Source organism: Panthera tigris, chromosome C1 (genome assembly GCF_018350195.1).
Source record: "Panthera tigris isolate Pti1 chromosome C1, P.tigris_Pti1_mat1.1, whole genome shotgun sequence".
Lineage (NCBI taxonomy): Eukaryota > Metazoa > Chordata > Mammalia > Carnivora > Felidae > Panthera > Panthera tigris.
In genome coordinates, this window is record NC_056667.1 from 19,031,890 (window position 1) to 19,053,607 (window position 21,718).

General features: G+C 51.0%; 1 protein-coding gene across 4 annotated transcripts in view; it reads left to right on the forward strand.

The window, feature by feature from the left end:
- MAN1C1 (mannosidase alpha class 1C member 1) overlaps positions 1–21,718 on the forward strand; it is a 140,702-nt gene that overhangs the window by 49,680 nt on the left and 69,304 nt on the right. For all 4 annotated transcript variants that reach the window (XM_007083659.2, XM_015538155.2, XM_042995304.1 and 1 more), the window contains exon 2: positions 5,401–5,497. In XM_007083659.2, coding sequence (XP_007083721.2) covers positions 5,401–5,497 — 97 coding nt within the window. The remainder of the gene's footprint in view (positions 1–5,400; positions 5,498–21,718) is intronic.

Here is a 21,718-nt window from a genome sequence, read left to right on the forward strand (position 1 = left end):
GGCTGAGATTTTTACTGTAGCGACAGGACGCAGAGAGAAATCAGCAGAGGGAAAAAGTGCATGCAGGGAAGCCCAGAGGAAACCAGGCACCGCTTCCAAGAGTCCTGTCCCGGTGGAATCATGCAGGAGATGCTGAGTTCTTCTAGCACGGAATTGTGACAACACGCATGAGGTGTTATTTATCAGGGAAGCTCATTAGAGACTCAGTGCCTGAGGTTTTTACTGGGGTATGGTCACATAGGTACTATTTTATTTTATTTTATTTTATTTTATTTTTGATTTTTTTTAACGTTTGTTCATATTTGAGAGAGAGAGAGGGAGAGATACAGAGTGCAAGTTAGGAAGGGGCAGGACGAGAGGGAGACACAGAATCCGAAGCAGCCTCCAGGCTCTGAACTGTCAGCATGGAGCCCGATGGGGGGCTTGAACCCGTGAACCGTGAGATCATGACCTGAGCCGAAGTCAGACACAACCAACTGAGCCACCCAGGTGCCCCACATAGGTACCATTTTAGCATGTACCAAAACTCTAGACTCCCTGAAGGAAAGCAGGTGTTCAGCATAAGGCCAGGAAACTACCCTCACTATTTAGGATGGTGGGAACATTCGCGAAATCCACGTTCCCACATGCCAGCCAAGGACCAACCTTGCAGGCAGGCCTTTCCAGGGATAGAAGCCTGGGGCCAGCTGTTGGCTCTTTTCTACACAGGTCCACACCTAAAAGTGCAGTTGCTGGGACTATTTAACCAAAATTCTCTCCAACACCAAACTTCTCTCCAATGTGACTACACCATTTTCATTCCCATCAGCAATGCACGAGGGTTCCAATTTCTCCCCGTTGTGGCCAACACTCGCTGTTGTCCGTCTTTTTGATTATAGCCTCCTAAGAGACAGTAATAGGTTTTTAAGTTAGTGATTTGCAAGCATTTAGAACAAAAAATGCTGATTCGGAGGAGCCAAAATGGGTTCTCTAAGAACAAATCGTGCCAGTCTAACCCCTGATTTTCCTTTAAAAAAAAAAAGCAGCAATTTATTTTTTCTGTACAAGCTATGCTAGGGGACTGTTTTGTGTTTCAGCCCTGTCCTTCAAATATCTCCATGTCCAAAAATGGAGACACGGGGCTTGTAGTGATTGGTGGGCTCCTCACTTGCTGACAGATGACACTCAAAAATGCTACATCCAGGAGAAAGGCCCCTGCTGCTGTTCCCCGACGCCGTTCTCAGCCCCCCTGTTTAATGTTTCTGTCCAAAACTCAGGGGGAGACACAGATGGCAGTCCTATCAAGTTTGCAGATTACCCAAAGCAGACAGACACATGCACATTGAATTATAAGATCTGGTTCCAGAAAGATCCTGACAGCACAGAATGGTAGGCAGAGTCCTACAAGATGAAATTATTAGGGACAAGTGGCAAGTCCCCGCCCACAGGATCTGGTCCAGATGAGAGTAGGGAGAGTCTGCACTTTGGTTTTCGGCTCATTCACAAAAGTATAGCCAGCCATAACGAATGGGCAACGAAGTCTCAGGGCATCTTGGAAAAACGTTATGACGTGTGGGTCTGCCGTTTCAGGGGACTCAGGGCTCTGCCGTGAGGGGTGCTGTTGAAGGAGCTGGGCACTCAGTTGGCCAACAGACAGCCTGAGGTGACTGGTGAGTTGACCTACCTGCCGGAAGGTCTCTGCTATGAAGGCAGTATGAACTGTCTTCCCCATGGCCCATAGGGAAAACAGATTTGGACTGATTAAGGAAGAACTTTGTGAAACTACAGTCAAATGGGCTGCCTGATAAGGTGGTGAGCACCCCGTCACTGGGGGTGTTCAAACAGACATGGCATAATCTTTTATTAAAGAACTTGCATGAGGCAAGAGGGAGACTTGATGACCTTTGAGGTCTTAGAATTGCCTAACAGGAAGCCAGGGACTATCTACCTCTCAAGCCCAATCCGAGGGTCACCCAAGGCATGTATCACCAGCTGCAGAGTGAGATTAGCCTTTCTGTGGGTCATCCTCAGCTTGTGCCCCTCACAGTCTGTGTGTCCGTCAGCACACTTGGGGATCCACTTGAGACACACACACTCGCCCTCTTCTGAGTGCCTCTGTTGTGCAGAAGCCCCGCCCCTCTGACCCATTACCTGCCTTGCCCATGATGTGTGTGGTCTGCCAGTCTGCCAACCATGTGTTAAACTCTACAGCCATTTTCTTGTTCTTACAGTCATTCAGCAAATATTTAGTGAGCCACCTATTATGTGCCAGTCCCTGGATGAGTTGCCAGGCATGTGGCAATGAATAGGGGTTTAGGGGACTTACCCCATAATCCAAGTATAAAACTTGACTGCGGGCTGCTGCAGGGCGTGACATCAGGAATGCAGGGGAAGGAGTGGGGGGGGGGCAGGTCTGACTTAGGCCTCCTGCCCTGCAAATTGCCCTGCACACTATTTCAACTGGGATCTGAAGGAAGATAAGCAGTTGGCAGGAAGTAGAGGGTGGGGCCAGGGAGCATCCCCACGGTGGCTGTGGCCCAAACTGCAGCTGAGCACAGGACAGGACACCTGGTCGGTGCTTGCTTGCGGGGCTTGAGGAAGAGAAGTAAGGACTACCTGGCTGGGGGTCTTTTCCCGTCCCCTGCTCATCCAGTGCCCAGGTTGAGCCACTTGTGACCCAAGATGGGAGACGTCTTGTGTGTGTGTGTGTGTGTGTGTGTGTGTGTGTGTGTGTGTGAGAGAGAGAGAGAGAGAGAGAGAGAGAGAGAGACTGAGAGCCACCCTGGTTGCTTCCTGAATCTAGTCCCAAGTGGCACAGGGATTATTTGTGCCTCCGTTCCCCTCCACTGATGTGGATGACTGAGAACGCAGGCCCCGTTCCAAACGTCTCCACAGTGGCAGCTCCTCTGAGAACACGTAGATACCTACGATTCTCCTAATTACTCTGGTACACCCACTTCTCTCTCTTTCTCTTAAGCAGGGGGGATTGGAGGGGAGGGTGCGGTCCTCCCCCTCCAGACCTCTGCTGCTGCTTCCCTGCTGTCATTTATGTTTTACCAGCCTCCTGCCGCTCTCCCACCCTCCCCTCCCCCCCTCACAATGGCTAAACTGAGGGGGCCTCCAGATAAGAGAGACTGAGGGAGGAGGCCAGTCTCCCTTAAGCACTCATACCCGGCAATTAGTTTCTGTTATTGCCAATTCAGGATAAGTAGAAAATAACAGAGGAATAGAACTAGGACTCAAAGCCTGTGCCAAGTGCTTGGCATGCGTTACCATGACATTTTCATGTATGTCACATGGGAAGCCACATATCAGGCCAGGCATGGGGATGGGCTTGGCCGGTGTGGGAGTCGAAAGAGCTGGATTCCAGCCCTGCTGGCTGTGCTTCCCTGATCACTTCCATCTCGGAGCCTCGGCTTGAACGTCTACGAAATGGAGAGGTGCTGCTAGATTATTCTGCCATTTCACAGGGAATGCGGGACCTAGGCTTGTCACGTCTGCCCTCCTGGTCTGTGTGTTTGGGCCACAGTGGCAAACACAGCAGAAGTTTTGGTCCAGATGTGTCTGGAAGGGACTGCTTCTAAGCCTTGGTACCCGGAGTGGCAGAACATAGAGGATGAAGGTAGAGACGTCCAGAGAGAGGGAGCTGAGACAGGAAGGTAGGCTGGGAGATAGGGGGAGAAAAATAGAAGGGTGCCGGACAGCGTCTGGAAGTGAGGTTGGAAATAGAAAGAAACACATCACCAGATCTGTCGTTTTCAGGGGTGGCCCATGGACCAGCAGCATCACTCGGGAACTCAGTAGAAAGACAAATTCTTGGCCCCACCCCCCCAGACCTGCTGAATCAGAAACTCAAGGATGGAGCTGATAGTCAGATTCATCAAGCTTTCCAGGTGATTCTAATGCACACAGAGTTTGAGAGCTAAGGGTGACTGGAAGGAGGGTGGTGGCTGAGGCTTGGGGGACCGGATGGGAATTTTAGAGGCTGAGGAGGCTTGTCAATCACGTGCAGGTCGGAAACCAGGCATTTCCAGCTACTTTCTTTCATGCAAACCTTTCAGGATTGGGGATTAAACCTTTCAGCAAAGTAGCCCTTGCTGTTCCCATTTCAAAGAGGTGTCCACTGAGGCTCCGAGACTTGCCAAAGTCAAAGCAGAGGTGAGATGAGAACCCAGGCCGCTCTGGCCCTGAAGCCTGAGTTCTTTCCACCACACCAGCTGCCTCCTCGCCCACCTGTCCCTCAGCTGTGCCTCTGCCGCCTGCCCCTGCTCCCTCCTCTGCTCCGCTGTCACCCAGGCAGCCCACCATGCAGAGGCAAAAAGACAGCATCCTTGAGGCAAATAAGGGGGACCCTGGGGGACGGGGGAGCAGGGCTGAGGGTATATTGTTAGCCTGGCTTCCTCCAGCCTCCAGTGCTAAGTGCGGCTGGAGGACCAAGGTGGTTGCATGATGTTCCTACAGGCCAACATAGTTGCCTTAATGTAGTAAGAACTGCACAGCCTGGGTGCCAAAGTCAATAAATACTCGTTGCTGCCTACATGTACCAAGCCCTGTGCTGGGTGCTGTGGGAGAAACTGAGGCAAGCATAGTTTCTGGCTTCAAGGAGCTTATGGTTCAGAGCCAGGGAAACAAAAACTGACAGTGACTAGCTGGGGTGCTAGGGAGCCTGGGATGGCCAGGGTACGTCAACAGGTGTTGGAAAAGTTCAGAGAGACTCATGTGGTGACTTTAGGGGACAAAACAAGGACTTTGGGGGACAGGCCTACAGCTTTGGGGCCGCAGGGCACCGGTTCCATTCCCAGCACTCTCATTGACTCTGGGTAACCTTGGACAAGTGACCTCATGTCTTTGCCCTGTGTCCTTATCTACGGAATGGAATCAACAATGCCTCAGTAGGGGATTGCTTTATTAGATTACACCTGGCACCACTCAGCGAGTTATTTCCTTCCTTTCAAAGGATCAGTTTAGGCCAGAGCAAAACAGGAAGGCTTCATGGAAGAGGTAGCTTTTCTCTTTGGCACTGAAGGGTGGCTAGAATATATTTGGTGCTTTCTGTGTCTTCTCTAAGGAATCTGTGGGTAGACTCTGGACTCATGGGGTCGTCTGAGGAGAACGGCCTTTCAGGCAGCTGTGGAGAGGGGCAGAGAGAGAGAGAGAGAGAGAGAGATAAACAGAATGTGAAGCAGGTTCCAGACTCCCAGCTGTCAGCACAGAGCCTGATGTGAGGCTCGAACTCACTAACCGCAGGATCATGACCTGAGCCGAAGTCGGACGCTTAACCGACTGAGCCACTCAGGCGCCCCTGGAAGGTTATTTTTTCGATGTGGTTTCGGATCCTATTGCAGAGGGCAAAGCCAGGTGGCCGGTACAGGTTGTTGGGAACGGCCATGCTCAGGTTCCGTTTCCTGCTTTTTCTTGTAGATGATGCAGTTCGCCTGGCAGAGCTACAAGCGTTACGCGATGGGGAAAAACGAGCTCCGGCCACTCACGAAAGACGGCTACGAGGGCAGCATGTTCGGTGAGTTGGTGTCCGGCAGACCCACCGCCCCCCCGCTGCGGACTGAGTGGGGTGCGGTTTTGACTTTTTACCCCCTGAGTTGTGTTCCTATTTCCCCAGACCTGGGGGATCCCAAGGCTGACTTCCTTCTGGGCTGTTCAGGCTTCTGAGCTTTCTAGATTTGGGGGAAGCCCACACGCTTCCGTCTCACTTTACACTCGTCTCTGTATGTACTTAGTGTGTGTTTTCGAGCAAACACACTCGGACGTGTGGCCGGGGACAGTGAGGAATGGAGACCTGCTTCCAAGGAGTAGGTTTGGAGCTCTGAAGGACAGATGCGGAGGGGCTTTAAATCCACTCCTCCAGGCGTAGCTGTAAAATGATCTCAGGTGATTTCATAGAGAAACAGAAGAGGTTTCTGATGACGTGGACGCGGGCACTGCCTCCAGGGTCCTACAGGTGCGGCTCGCACGCTGACTTGGTGGACGGACAGAACTGTAGCCCGGCAGGGAGCGGCATGGGTGCTACCTCGTGTCACCAGCTCGTGTGTGACCTGCAGCCTCACTTGCCCATGTCTCTTCCCTCTCCAGCCACGGTTCTCCTAACTCGAAAGCCTCTCTCAGCTGGAGAGACTGCAGAGTGCCTTATTGTGGGCATGACCTCACGTTCCAAATTTAACACCCTTCCAAGTCGCCAGCTGTCCTCTCTGTAGGCCTTTCACAAGAAAAGCCTCCCGGCTTGCTTCTTCCTTGAGAGACGGGAGCTGTCTGGGGCTGGAGACAAAAATTCACCTGCTGTGTTCCTTACTCCTTAGAGACACAGGCTCCTGAGGTCCAGACCCAAAGAACCAAGTCAGTTGAAAAGTCCCAGGAAAACCTTTTTAATGTTTATTTATTTTGAGAGAGAGAGAGGGCAGGCGAGAGGGGCAGAGGGAGCGAGAGAGAGAGAGAATCCCAGGCATGCTCCATGCTCAGTGTGGAGCCTGACTCAGGGCTTGATCTCACGACCACAAGATCACGACCTGAGCCGATATCAGGAGTCGGCCACTTAACCAACTGAGCCACCCAGGCTCCCCTCCCAGGAAAACCTTGAAGACAAATTTAAAGGAATGGCCCCTGTGTGTATGGTCTTATTAGAAGCATTTGTGTTGCGGGAAAAGAGACACAGGACCTGCTTTCCTCCCCGTAACCAGTCAGCATCACATCCTTTCTGGACGTTCAGATAATTCACTCAGGGTGCGCGTGCGTGTGTGTGTGTCTCGGGGGTGGGGGGGTGGAAAAGGAAGAGAGAGAGAAAGAAAGAATTTGGGTAGCTGCTTTTATTTTTCTGATTATCACAGGAATGTAGGAGAAAAGAAAAAGTATCGAAAGGTGTAAAACAGAAAACAAACAACTCGTTCTGCCACCCGGATGCAGCCTGTGTTGATATTTTGGTTCACTTCCTTCCAGTCTTCTCTGTACTTTTTTTCCCTCTCTGTATGCAATTCCATGTCCTCTTTCTCTCTCCATCTCTCTCTGTTTTGGCTTAATGTTACATTCATAGGTATTTCCCTAACTTATTCAAATTTTTTTCATAAAGAATGGTTTTAATGGTTGCAATTAATGCACGGATGTGCCGTAGTTCATTGAACTATCCTGCTAACGTTGGACAGAAGCCGTTTCCATTTTTTTGCTGTTAAAAACCATTCAGCAGTTGCCATCTTTGTGCATAAAATGTTGTCTTAGCATAGATTGCTACGGAGGACTCTTGAGTCAGAGGAGAGGAAGACACATGTTTCCTTAACCTCAAATATGAAATGTACAGATTTCTGTTGAGGAGCCTGGTTGTCCTCCCTGCCTTAGAACAGACCTTCCCCAACATCAGCCCGGGGGAAAGGCGGCTGGCGTGAGTCTCCTCACAGTTGTTGGAGCTTTGGCTCCTGATGTAAATCGGGGCTGGAACCACGGAGGCAGTGTGCGAATTTTCGGGGAATTGGTGGAAGTCGGGGGAGGCTGATTTCTGAAACTGCGCAGCAGGGGCATAGCTGTTGCTCAGACCATCCATGGGGACAGAGGGAGCACCACGGGGAGCACTCCAGGGAGGATCGGGCTAAGCCACCTCCCCTTGTGTAAACATTCCTCAAGGCTGCCATTTGCATCTCAACTCTTCAGCCCCTCTGCAGTCACCAGACCTGATGGGAGAGTGGGCAGCTGGAATGGTGGAAAGAAACTTGGACCTGGGTACAGGTCCTCACTCTGCCCTGTGGCGTATGGCCAGGTCCAAGTCACTTCGCCTCTCTGGGCCCCTGCTCATCCGTCCTTCACACTGGACTTCTGTGTGAGCACGTATGACCACGCAGAGGGCCAAGCGTGTATGAGTGATTTACGATTTACAGCATAACAAATGCAGTCGGCAGTTGCCCAGGTGAGGCCATGGGAGGTCCTGAGGTCCCCCGGGCATCTGTCTCCCAGAGCAGCCTTAGCAGGACCCCCGGTGCCGCATCGTCCAGTGTTTGCAACAGCCCTGGCAGTGACGCAGCGTCTTTCTTCTGCCGCCAGCAGAGAAGTGGCAGTGGGCGGCTGGCTCCTGGGAGAGGAGGGTGGGCAGGGGCCCGGGTACTGGGCAGGGAGAGCTGGTCTCAGTTTACTCTTTCACTCAACAAGTGTTTACTTACCAGCTCCTGGTTGTGTGAGCTTAGGCAAGTCAGCTCTCTACGATCCTGAGTTTTTCTGCACAGCGGAGCTAAAGAAGACCTCAGAGCCCCAGCCCAGGGCCTACCTGACACGGAGAACCTGTCAAATGGGTAGTAGCTATGACCGTGGCGACCGCATGTGTGTCTTATGAGACAGAGGCTTATGGGAATGCAGAGGAGGAAGAGGTTCTGGTTTGGACTGGATCCATGAGGGGCTTTGAAGCCAGACTGTTCCCGAAGACAGAAGGAGGTGAACTGGCCTGAATTCAGCTGCTTGTCACCCTGCCACTTCTTTTTCTGGACTCACGTGGGCCGCTGGGTGGCCTCGTTGCTGGGCTCTGGCCGCTGCTGTCTTCCGTGACTTCGCCGTAAACTGAGCCCCGCCGAGAAGGTCGGGTGGGAGCAGTGCCCACCCTGCCCCACCCGGCCGAGTCGTTTGGACACGGGCTCTTGCAGTCCCCTCTTCCTGGCCTGCAAGGCCAAGAGGGCTGCATGCGGGGAGGAGTGATGGGTTCACACTGGCACCTGGCTCTGCAGGGAGAACATCAGATGCCGAGCGTGATGTCCTGTGCAGCCCTCCTCCGCATTTCACCACGTTGGTTCCCCTCTCAGCTGCCCGTGCACCCCTCCCTGAATCTGTTCTCACTCTGAGAGCAAGACCACTGAGCGAGGTATCTCTCAAGCCAGTGTTTGTGTCCTAAGCAATTCAGGATCAAAGTGCCTTCCTTTTTACTAACATCCGGCTCAGCAGGCCCTGTCCGAAATTGTTCCCAAGACCTCGGGGCTGTGGGTAAGGACACAGCCTGCTCCTTGCCTTGTGGCCCAGGCCACGGCAGGTATCTGCTTCTTTCCCCGTCCTCTGAGATGTCACCGGAACGTCCCTGTTAGTGTCCAGCCAGATGGTGGAAAGAGCGTGGACTTTGGATCTAAGCCTGCCTGAGCAGGGCCTCTGTGTTGCCACTTGGTAGCTGTGTGGCCTCAGACTGTGGAGTGGGGCAGAGGCCCCTGCCTCCTGGGCCTGTGGTGACAGACTGGAGACAAAGGCCTAGCCCCGAGCCAGACCCAGAGCAGGCACTCGATGGCAGTGCTCTTATCGCTGGTAACCCTCAGAGGCTCGGTGCACAGAGGCCCAGCTTCCTTACCTATGCAAAGAGCTGCTGCTAGGAGTTGGAGGACATCAAATGAGCTAGCTGAGGAGCATGGGACTCAGGGGCCACGCGGCTTGCATTTACATGCTGCTCCACACTGATTAGCTGTGTGATCGTGGGCAAGTTTAACCTTTCTGGGCCTCAGTGTCCCAGCTATAAGTTGGGACAACAGTACTAGCTACTCACAGGATTGGTTTGAGAGCTAAAGGAGCTAAGACACAGAAGCGCTCATATTCATGCCTGGCGTTCTTCAAGTCAGCTGATGTGAGGCTGATGTAAGTCCCTTAGGACAGTATGTGCCCCTCCTGTTTTGACGGGAGCATGCCCAAGACCCCTGGGCTCAGGGGGCCACCTGAGGGCTCCAGGGCTTTCCAAGCCTGCCCTGCTTTCCCAGCCCTTGAGTACCCATGGCAGAGACCATGGGTGGGCAGCCCACTGGTGGACAGCATCCTGTTCGCTCCTTCATTGAAGCAGCTGACAGAGGAATTTTTAACAGGGAAGAGGCAAGGGAAGGTTAAGGTTCAAGGCCACAGAATAAATCAGCCTCCTGCCAGGATAAGAATTTCCGGGCAGGTAGTAAGTGACACCTTGCATCGGTGCCAGCTGCCAGCCTTGAAGCACTTAACGAGCATTAATCCTCCCAAGAAGTCTGAGTGAGCCATGATAACTTCATCTTGCCTTGGCAGAAGGGAAAATCAGCACGAGCACAGAGTCTTGGGAGGGTGCCACCAGTGGGACTCTTTGAAGGCAGGTCCTACTTCTTCATCTGAGTGTGGGGGAAACCAAGCTCAGAGAGGGGAAGGGACTTTCGGGGTGACACAGCCTATTAATTGCAGGACGGAGGCTCAGACTCTCGGCATGAGTCCCAGCCCAGGGCTCTTTGCACCACCCACTCTGAGATTAGCTAAATTGACCAAGGCCGGATGCAGGTCATGGCCAGATCACCACCAGGAGCTAGGAGTTTGTGGAGCTTTAGCAGGAGGACACTGTCAGGGAGTGTATGATTTGGGGGTTCCCTGCACATGCATTCTCTTATGTCTTCCTCATAGCCCTTGGAAGGAATAAACTACCCATTTTATCCCTATTTCACAGATAAGGAAACTGAGACTAGGTGAGTTTTAGGACTTGCTTAGTCACACAGTTATCAAGCAGAGACTTCATCACAAGGCTGTCAAACTCCAAAAACCAACCCATAAACCACTGTGCTGCCCTGTCCCCCAGCGACCACTTACGGTGGCCACAGAGAAGGAAACAGGGCAGAAGGATGGTTTCGGGGCTGGTGGTGCTGTATCTTCTACTCCAGTGTCCTCATGGAAGCTGGAGAAGACATGTACTTCATGGCCAGAGTCTGCTGCAGCCCATCTCCAGGCATCAGTTTCTAGTGGACATCAGCTGAGTATTCAGGGCCTGGAAAAAAGATTCAGATTTTCCTCTGTTCTCCCAGCATAGGAAGATATTTTATCCCTGCCCAATAACCTGAAAACACATGATTGCAAAACCCTCCACTGGCCGTCAGCATAATGAGCTAAGAGAGGTATGGATTTGAGAACCTCACCTGCCTGAGTTCGAATCCTGGCTCTGCTACTTACTAGTCATGTGACCATGGGCAAGTTTCTTTCTTTCTTTCTTTTTAAATGTTTATTTATTTTTGAGAGAGAAAACGAGTGAGCAGGGGAGGGGCATAGAGAGAAGAGGACAGAGGATCTGAAGGGGGCTCTGTGCTGACAGCAGCCAGCCCAGTGTGGGGCTCGAACTCACAAACTGTGAGATCATGACCTGAGCTGAAGTCAGACACTTAACCAACTGAGCCACCCAGGTGCCCCAGGTTTCTTAATCTCTCTGCACCTCGGTTTCTCCATCTGTACAATGAGGATAATACCTACTTCACCCAGCAGCTGTGAAGATCAGATAAAGCCGATGTGTGTGAAACACCTGCCGAGTACACTCATTAACTGTAAGCTGCCTCCACTGTTATTCTATTTGTTAAAAGATAACTGTGAAAATAATTCTATTCCAAGGAAAGAAACAGTGCCTGGCACATCACAGGCAGTAGGCTCTTAATCAATATTTTGGAATGAATGAATCGCCCACCTCAGTCTCTGCCTGCCCTGTTTTCCCCTAGCCCCTCGTCCTGGGTTTGGCTGGGGAAGGGCTGGATCCTGCTGTGCTCTCTGTTCCTCGCACTCTCTCCAGCTGCCTTGACCTCCTCCTTTGTCACAAAGTGCACTTGGAATCCGCAAACTAACCCAGGAGAGCAACGGCCCTGCTTAGTCAGGAGATCTGCCTCTCGGGCGTCTTCTCCGTGGAGCATGGAGGCACTTGTGTGGCCAAAAGCAAGGCTGCCCTGCTCCCAACCGGCTCAGGATGACCGTGAGAGCCCCAAATTGGATTCCTCCTCTGCCCTGTGAATCCCCGATAGAACTGCCAACCAAATCCCCATTTCGAGGGATGATTTATGGCCTTGGGTGAGTCAAGAGGCAAAATGAACACAGCATGATTTTCAGATCACAGGCTGGGAATGTTCGGCCTTGGCAGAGAGAAAAATCATCTTTGCCTTGTAAACTGAGCAAATATGATGTTGAAGAGGGAATAAATCCAGGTCCCAAGATGTCATTTTTACAATTGCTTTCTGGCGTGTGACTCAGTAGTGCCTCCTGCAAAATGCTCACAGTCTCCCCGCCACCACACACACACACACCCGGGTCTTACTGGATCTTTTTGTGGGGGTGAGAGTTACTCTACCAGTATGGCTACCTAGGGAACTGCACACTTTGCCAGAGAGACAGTTTGTGAAAGCCACCTGCTTCTGCGGTTTTCCACAGAACTCCATGTTGTTCCCGCAGATCTCTGAGCTTGTTTCTGGGAGGCAGCCTTTTGACTTTGGAGGTACGCCTGAGTTCACGTCCTCATGAGCGTTTACCAAGCAAATGAAACTGGGCAAGTCATGGAATTCTCTGAACCTCAGTTTACTCACCTGTGACGGCGAGGGGGACAGGCCTAGGTTGCCCCAGTACCCTGCCCGGCGTGCACGCGTCCCCTTCCCGGGCCCTTTCCCTCCCCCCCTGCTATTGGGTAACAGAGCACGTTGACTTCTCTGGCTGAAAACACCCTATCTACTTTGTGGACGGTTTCTTTTTTCTGAAAAACAAAACCAAAACACCAAGGATCCCATAGTTCTTGGGAAAATCAGCGTCGGGCCATGTTGTCACTGATTTTTAGCAGGCTGTGGTGCACATTCCTGACCCGGGCTTTGAGTTTGTTTTGAGAAAGAGCTGTCATCTTCCTTGGAAGTGGCGATGTTGCAATTGCTTGGATGGAACGGGTCAGGCGTAGGGCAGCGAGCAAACCTTCCGGGCAGTCACATGTTTGGGGAGCCGTGGCCGCTCCATCCGGACGCTGGAGGCTGTCAAAGTGCAGAGGAAATGGATTAGAAATGCTGGTCACTGGCAGATGGGCTTTTAGCACAAGGAGGGTGATGGGATGGAAATATTAACCCCGCACGTGAAGGACGGGCAGAACTGGCCGTTGCTGGTCGGATGCTACGGCCTCATGGGGGCCTCCCTGTGGCCTTGAGTGACACCTCCGTGATTTCCCGGCCACCTCCTGAAGACCAGAAAGCCCCTCGGGTCACACCGGATAATTACCAGAGCAACGCGCTCACCTCTAAATTAGCCTGCTGGGTTCTCACACTCTGATGCTGCTGACCGTTCGTGGCACGGTGCTGTGTACCCGCCTCCCGCGAAGATTTTTTTTTTTTCCCAAGCGCTTTCTAATTAAGATGCATCTCGGCCGTTTCCTTTTTTCTTTTTGTTTAAAAGGCTTCCCACCAGCACGGAGCATAACTTATTTCTCTAAAAAATATAGTAGCAGGTTGTTGTACAAAGAAAACCCGAGGTCAGGAGCCTTGGGTCCCCGTCCCAGCCCTGGCGCCAGCTGCCATGGGAGCCGGCGGCTTCCTCTGGGCCTCGTCCGGTCTTCTGTACAAAGATGCCCATCCCCTCTGTGATTCCTGGTTGGTTACTAGGCTGATCTCTTTCTTTCTTTTTCTTTCTTTCTCCCCCCCACTCCCCAACCTCTGAGAGGCTATTTGGGCTGTGCTGGTTCTCTTGACATCTGAAATTTTAGTAGCAAGACTTGTTCCTGTCAGGGAGAAGTGAGTCAGGGTATCTATTCCCAGAGCAAGCTGTTGGATGCCTAAGATGATTCATATTGAAAGCGACATTCCCTCCTGGAGGCGGGGTGTTCCCACCCACTTTCCAAAGACCTTGCCTTCCTTGGAAACGAGGCTGAGCCCACGGCAGACAACCAGCCCCCTTTTCTCCGCACCACATTGATTCGAGTTTGGCATTTGCCAAATTTCCCAACAAACTCAGGGACAAATAGGTATGTGAATTCGCAGAATCTCAGACTGCCGGTGCCAGCTGGATCCTTTGAAACCATCTGGTCTGATGTCTGGAGGATGGGGAAGGAGGCGCCCGGAGGGAGGGACAGAAACGCTCACAAAGACCTGATAGCCAGGACTTGTGCCCTGGTCTATTCACTTGGGTCTCTCTCTCTCTCTCTCTCTCTCTCTCTCTCTCTCTCTCTCATTTTTTAAATTAGTTTTTAAAAATTGAGATGTAACTTACAGCTTACATGCAGTAAAATGCACACATCTTAAGTGCACATCGTAAGTGCACATCCCAATGAATTTTACGTACAGGTACATCCTGTAACTACCGTGCAGATCGAGGTAGCATTTCCCTTACCCACAGGCCCCACCCAGTCAGTAGCCCCCACGGGTCACCACTATTCTGACTTCTATCATCTTAGATTAGTGTTGTCTGTTTGCTGCTCTTTACTCATAATTACATCATAAACAGTAGTTCATTCCTTTTCAAGTTTATCCACCCATTCTACTGTTGTTAGACATTTTCGTTTCCAGTTTGTGGCAATTACAAGTAAACCCCATACCCCTCAGCAGTCTCTCCAACCCTCCCTCCCCTGCCAGCCCCAGGCAACCATTAATCTACTTTCTGTCCCTACATAGATTTGCCAGTGCTGAACATGTCATATAAAAGGGGTCATATAATATCTGGTCTCTTGTGAATGGCTTCTTTCAGTGGACCTAATTTTTTGAGGTTCAGCTACCCTGTAGCATATACTTCACTTCCCTTATTGCCAAATAATATCCCGTTGTGTGAGTATACCACATTTTGTTTGTCTTTTTAGCAGTGGATGGACATTGGATTGTGCCTACTTTTTAATTCACTTGTCTATTACGAATCCTACTGCTATGAACATTCACATCCAAGTTTTTGGGTGGATGTGGGTCTTCATTTCTCTTGGGTGTTCGTGTAGGAGTGGAGTTGCTGGATCATATGGTAACTCTGTGTAAACTTCTAAGGAGCTGCCAGACTGTTTGCCACGGTGGCCGTACCATTTTACGTTCCCGTTGAGGGTTACAAACACTTCTGTACGTGCTTTTTGGTGGAAACAAGCAGCCACTTATGTTGGGATCTGCCCAGGGTTCGAATCGCTGGGTCGTGCCGTGTTCGGATGTTGAACTTTAGTTGGATGCTGCCAGTTATGCAAAGTAGATAAACTAATCAGTAGTCCCACCAGCCACGTATGCTTGTCAGTGTGCTTAATCGTGGCCTCCTACTGAACCATACTTCCCTCTTAATCAAGACGCCCCCTCCCTTGTTAAAAGCCCAAGCTTGCCAGTTATGTGCTCCCTGGAGTGTAGCTGCCCTGTATTGTGTCTTCAGCCCTGGTCTAGAAGGGTCCCTGTTCTTCCTGCCTTAACCTAGGGAGGAACTGGGGCTCTCAGGCTGGCTGCCTCAAGTGCAAACGGTCAGCAAAGTCTTCCTTCGTTACTCCCTGCCCACGCCGTCTCTCAGTGCCATGGGGTGACCTCTTTACTCCCCAGCCCATCCCAGCTGTGGACACACAGGTCCAAAATGGCATGACCTGGACCTTCTTTCATTCGGTTACCATGTGGGAAGGGGAAGGGTCTTAAAGAAAATGTTGATGTTGGGTCAGAAGACTTGGATTCTCCAAATCCTGCCTCTGCCAACTCACTGGGCAGGGGGCACGTTTGTTTTTGAGCCTCAGTTTTCTCTCCTGTGGAATGGGGAGGTTGACACCTTCTCACGGGATTGTCACTGGGATCCCATGAGACCATTTCTTCATCTATGATTGTTCAGTGCCTGGAATGTGCCAGAAACTCTTCTAGACACGGGGAAGTAGCGGGAGGCAAGAGTGATAGATACCCATGTACACCTCCCAGGCTAGTAGGGAGACAAATACACGAATTTATAGTTTCAGTTAAGGTAGTATGAGTACACCAAGGGCTCTTTGATTCATTCTTGGAGGGATGGGCTTCAAAAAGCCTTCCTGGAGGAGATGGCCTCTACACTGAGACCTGAAGCATGAACAAAGAAGCATAAGAGAGGGGGTCATGGGCACAGAAGGACAAGTGCAACAGCCTGGAGGGGAGGTGGAGTGAGACCATGACCCTTGAGGTCTAAAAGATGTTCAGTGTGGCTGGAACAGGTGGGGGTGTGGTAAGAGACCATACTCGAGCAGCGCTGAATATAAGTGGGGTCCCACGAATGTAGCCCCCAATGTTTTCTCCCTATCCTGAACCTCAGGAACCAGGAGACCTGGCTTCTAAGCACCAATCTGCCCTGTGACCCAGACAAGGCCCATTCTCTCCGTGAGCTCATTTCTCCATCATACAGTGTGGGCGTCTGGCATATGGACTCTCCTGTTGCTTCCAGGTCCTAAAATAGTAGGTGACTCGGCTACTTTGGGGTGGTTTCACCCTGGCTGATGAAAGCCTGGTGTGGCCGGGTGGGCGGTGAGTTCAGCGGTGGGGGTGGAGGTGCGGCACGGGACGCTGGTCCCGAGTGAGGCCCCGGGACCGCCACTTCTCTGGGCAGTGGGAGCCAGGACGTCCCTTCCCCCAGCCCTGCGCGCCTCTCAGGCAGGCGGATCCATCCGTTCCCTGCTCCACTGGGCTGCCCTCCCCAGGCATGAGAACCAGGCAGGGATCAATAGAAGTTGCTGAGAACTTCTGAAGAGAACATGGGGGAGGACAAAGAGACCCGGAAGTGTGTTGTCAGCACAATTTAGGGCTAATACTCAAGTTTGTTTTTCTTCTCATCAAATCTGAAAAGCGGTTTGAAATCCACTGCTCTTGTTTTGTTTTGTTTTTTAATGACTGGATAAAAGCACAATTGCATTTTCTCCCCCAATAACTTTGAATTCTGGGAATAGACCGTGTGGGGATAATTGCCGTTGTCTAATCCTGCCGATGGCCAAGCAAATGATTAGGAAGGGGAGGAAGGGAGCCTCGGTGGCGGAGGCCCTCTGCCTGCTTCTTGTCCAGCCAGCAGGGCTCTCAGCTCCCCAAATAACACTGTTCCTGAAATAGCAGTTGCCCAGAAATGCATCTGGATGTTGTTTTGCAACAAGTAACTGATCGCACTGGGGGGACATGGAGAGTTCCAGTTATTTAAGTTTTAATTCAATTCCACAACTTTGTATTGAGTGCCTACTGTGTGCCAGGCTCAGAGCTAGGGATGGAGCAGGGAGGGCGCAAAGTGAACAAGATACCATGAGCTCATCGGACAGAAGCATAAAGTTCCGCATATTTCAACAAGAGGGTGCATCTGAGAGGCGTCGTGTGGGAGGGGGCAGATATTTGGGTGCCAGAGTTGCTTAGCGGGTAGATTTTGACAGACATCAATGAAATCTCTGTTACAGGTGGGGGAACAGCACAGGCCAAGCCTAGGAGGTCATGCTGGGGATAGTATTGGTGCTAATACGGAGAAGGATGTGGTTGGGGGGGTGGGGCGGTGGGAGAAGCAGCTTTGGAGGGAGGAGACCTAGTCCTGGCATCCAGCACCCAGCCAGGCACCCAAGATGCCTCTGCACAGGGCTGACTTCTTCATTAGACACAGCGCCCAGGGCTCACAGAAGTATTTTAATTTTACTTTCCTTTAAAATCCAAAGACAAAACTGAATATAATAATGGATCCAGCCTGGATTATATTCATTTTCATACAAATGCAATTGTAAAAGATCATATTTAAGATATGTTTTTAATGGCGGTAGGGGGCCCATGAAAGTTGTAATGCAGCCCCGCTTCTGTGTCTGTGTCCTAAAAGCCTGCACCCTCCCTGATTTTGTAGGAGGGATTCCTTCCTTCTCACTGTTGTCGGGAAAGCTGGTGCATAAACCACTCTAGTTCTTTGTCTCCGTTAGTGTGGGGAGGGAAGGGTGTATGCCCAGGTGCCCACCCGCTTGCCCAGCTACCTTCTGGTGAGTTTCATTTACTCCCCACGGCCCCTCTTTGAAGTAGGTGTTGTTATGACGAGGAAACCGAGACTCTGAGAGAAGGAACTTGCCCAAGCCTGCAAAGAGGCAGAGCGGCAGTTCAGACCCAGGCTTGTCTACCTCCAAAGCCCGCACGTCCGTCCGGTTTCCTCTGCCTCTGGAACTGGGAACCCCCCCACGGGCCAGGACTTCCCGCATAACCTGCCTGGTGCATCCCTAGGATGGCATCAGGCCCGGATGGTGCTTCTGGGGTACCTAGATGGTGCCTTTGGTGAATGGCAAAGAAGGGTCCGTGGGTGTTCATTGATGAAAAGGAGGCTGTGACATTCTTCTTCTGCCCACACTCCTCAGTCTTTGTCCATTACATCCCTCTTTCCTAATTTAAAAGGAAAGCCAAGGGGGCACCTGGAGGGCTCAGTCAGTTGGGCATCCGACTTCGTCTCAGGTCATGATCTCATGGTTCATGGGTTTGAGCTTCCCATCAGGCTCTGTGCGGACGGCTCAGAGCTTGGAGCCTGCTTCAGATTCTGTGTCTCCCTCTCTCTCTGCTCTTCCCCTGCTCACTTGCTCTCTCTCTCTCTAAAAAAAAAAAAAAGTAAAGCCAAAGATGTTACTTATCTTCCCCCAACTAAGGAGGACAAAATCCCAGACACCCCAGACACCCCATGAGGCTATTACATGACACTCCCCTTCTAAAAGGGTGTCACAAGGGTCTGGCTGGACTGGAAAAAAAATGCCTCTCCTGATATTTCTCACATCCAGCAGTGGGATCATTCTTCCCACGGCCAGCATGGCTTCATCTGAAGGGCCGTGAGCCATGCCCAGGCCAGGGGACACGTGCAAAAGCAGGTCCCTCAGCAAATGAAATGTGCCCTCTGGGCTCCCTCAGCCTCGAGGTCAGGATGCAAAGCTGGGCAGAGACCATTCCCCCAGAAACATCCCAGAGCCTGCAGCTCAACCCATGGACTGAGGAGGAGGCAAAATCCCTGAGGCAGGGTCCTGGTGATTTGAGAAAGTTGTGCCCTGGATAGGGGCATCGGCTTTGGCTCCCTTGCTGTGTGACCTTGGGCAAATGAATTAACCTCTCTGTGCCACAGTTTCCTCTCCTGGAAAAATAGTACCTATTTCATAGACTGGTTGTGAGAATTCAATTAGTTAATACACGTGAGGGTGAATAGTAGCTGCCACCACCACCACCATCATCATCGTCATCACCATTAATATTGTCACAGCTTTCCAGGGAAGCGATGATTGTCTTGTGACCTTGGACAAATATGTTTTTCCCACCCCTCCCTGGGATAGTCTCACCATCAATGGAACGAGCAACTTGGGCCAATTTATGGCTCTTAACCAGGGGAAAACACCAGAACTCCCTACCTGACTTTTGCAAACATGGATTTCCAGGTTCCATCTCTAAGAAATGCGGGTTCAGTAGAGTCCAGCTGGCACAGGGATCTGTGTTGGTGGATCTGATGCACAGCCTGGGTTAGAAACCACAGGATCCTCTTGGGTCTACAGTCCATCATTCCTGAAGTGATTCCACCCCCCTCCCCCATAGCCCTGTGAGTCGAGGTAATGCCTTTGGCAAAGGCGAGCCCCCTTGGGTGCTGAGTCTGCCGGTGAGCTCCCACACTATTGGATGTGACAGGCCCCCCGGTCATCAGGAAGGCTGCGGGGGCCTGAGTCACTGTGTCAGTGAGTCCAACATGTCCAGGGGCTTCCATTCAGCAGATATTTGACGAACATGGCATTTGCAAATGGCAGGCAGAACAGTTGTTTAAAGAGGGTACCTTCCATTCATGTGGGAGCTAATCCTACCCTGAGGTAACAGGATATTCTTGGCGTGGCTTTGAGCTGTTTCTGAAGTGTGGTTGAGAAAGGGCTGGGAAGGTGGGTGTGTCAGCCCCAGATTCCTGCGTAGCCAGGGAGAGGATTTTGGATGCTTTCGATTAAAAAAAAAGCCTCAGAGGAGCTTTGTTATCACAAATAGCCCATCTTCTTGGGCACTGGCGGGTCCCAAATTCCCTCCTTCCCCTGCTGGAGGTCACTGTATGGCCCAGCCCACCTGCAGCCCCCACCTGGCACACTGACCTTGCTCCTTACCCTTCAACATATCCCCGCTCTCTTCTCTGACTAGTAGGATCCGGCCAGGAAAGTAGGAAACCTCGGCCCCTTTCTCTCTCCCACAGCTGAGGGGCAGAACAGACTCTCTATCCATCCCTCCCCTTTATCTTTCTCCCTGCGTCCAATCCCCCGCGTTCCCTTTGCGAGGTAAATTGGATTTGTGTTCTTCTCTTTGAAAAACACGCCCTGCGGTAGAAAGTGCTTCCTGAAGGCAGGCATGGCTTCGGACTGACCCTCCTATCCAATGTTGGCACTGGCCGCGGCGCCGATGCTGGAAATGGGTGGGCGAATAAATCAATCCGGCTCCTGTCGTGAGACCCCATCCCAGGGCGGCGGGGCTGTGCAGCCCTCCGTGTGGGGAGCAGAGGCAGCAGGCCGCCGGACACGAACTTGCTAAAGCATCTCAGTAGTTATTATAGCTTACGCGTCTAACTACGTCAATTTGGCATGTGTCTTGAGGTGCTGGGTAAGCATCTTGTCAACTTTCAGTACAGCTGACAAAGTTATGACATGAAGAATGTTTAGACTTTGCAGTTTTCCCCGACCTCCAGCTGATCCTGTGAAAGTGTCCCTCCTCCTTCCGGAGAGCTGATTTGTGCTCCACATTTCCTCCTCTCAGCGGGAAGGGTCTCTTGGCAAGGTAAAATAGAAATTTGTTGTCATTCTGATACCCTGATTTCCTGTTCCCCGAGAGGAAGTCATGTTTCACGTCTGATTTGTTGCTGATGGTCAAGGTTGGTGTCCCACAGGATGGAGCGATGGGGAAGGATGGCTGGAGACATTTTAATTTTCAAGCTACTCTTCTTAGACACTAAACCTTGAAACATGGGGTTTTCCCTCTTCTTATGGCTGCCGTTCCTTGTGTCTCTTCTCAGTTGGAGAGTGATGAAAGTTGAACAAATCCTTTTATCCATGCTGGAATTATCTGAGTGTGAAAATCCTTTTCTACCCTTAAAATTACTCTATCTATTCCCCCCCCCTTTTTTTTTTTGAGAAAATGATAAATGTGATACATGCCCATTGTAGAGAAATGGGAAATTACAAATAAGAACCAGAAAGAAAAGTTCCTGAAGTCTCACCACCCAGAGATGACTCCTAGTCTCATGGGCATCTCCAGAGAGGTCTCCATGAAAATGAATAGATAGAAGTATTATTATTTTTTTAATGTTTATTTTTGAAAGAGAGAGAGAGAGAGTACAAGCAGGGGAGGAGCAGAGAGAGGAGACATAGAATCTGAAGCAGGCTCCAGGCTCTGAGCTGTCAGCACAGAGCCTGACGTGGGGCTTGAACTCATGAACCGCAAGATCATGACCTGAGCCAAAGTTGGACATTCAACCGACTGAGCCCCCCAGGCATCCCGATATAAATATTATTTTTACATAAATAGAATCATACAATTAAATACTGGCCTGTAATCTTCACTCAGTATTTTGTGATTGCCTTTTCAAGCTGTTAAACACTAAACACCTATATTGTCCTATTTCATGGCTATGTGGAATTCTGTTGTATGGTATTCACACACATTGTATATACACACATGCATTGTGCAGAATTTTTTCTTATTCCTCTTATAGGACATTTAGGCGCTTTCTGATTTTTTGCCATTCTAAGCAATAGTAAAATGAATTTCCTAATCCAGCTCACTAATCTTCACATATTTGTCCTACTGTTTTCTTAGGATACGTGTTTAGAACTGGACTGGCTGACATGTTCAAGCATTTGCCACAAGCCGCTCTGCTGAGCACGTTCATCATACTATTTATTGAATCTCACAAATGATTCTGTACGGAAACATCTTCATTTTTACAGATGAGGACACTGAAGCCAAAAAAGAGAGGTTCTATACCTTGGTCAGGATCACACGGTGGGCAGACTGCAAAGCCAGGATTGGAACCCAAGCTCCCTGACCCCAGAAGTCGCTGGTACAAAATGTTAGGTCTGCTTGGCTGCCCCCTGTGTGGTGCCCTCCCCCAG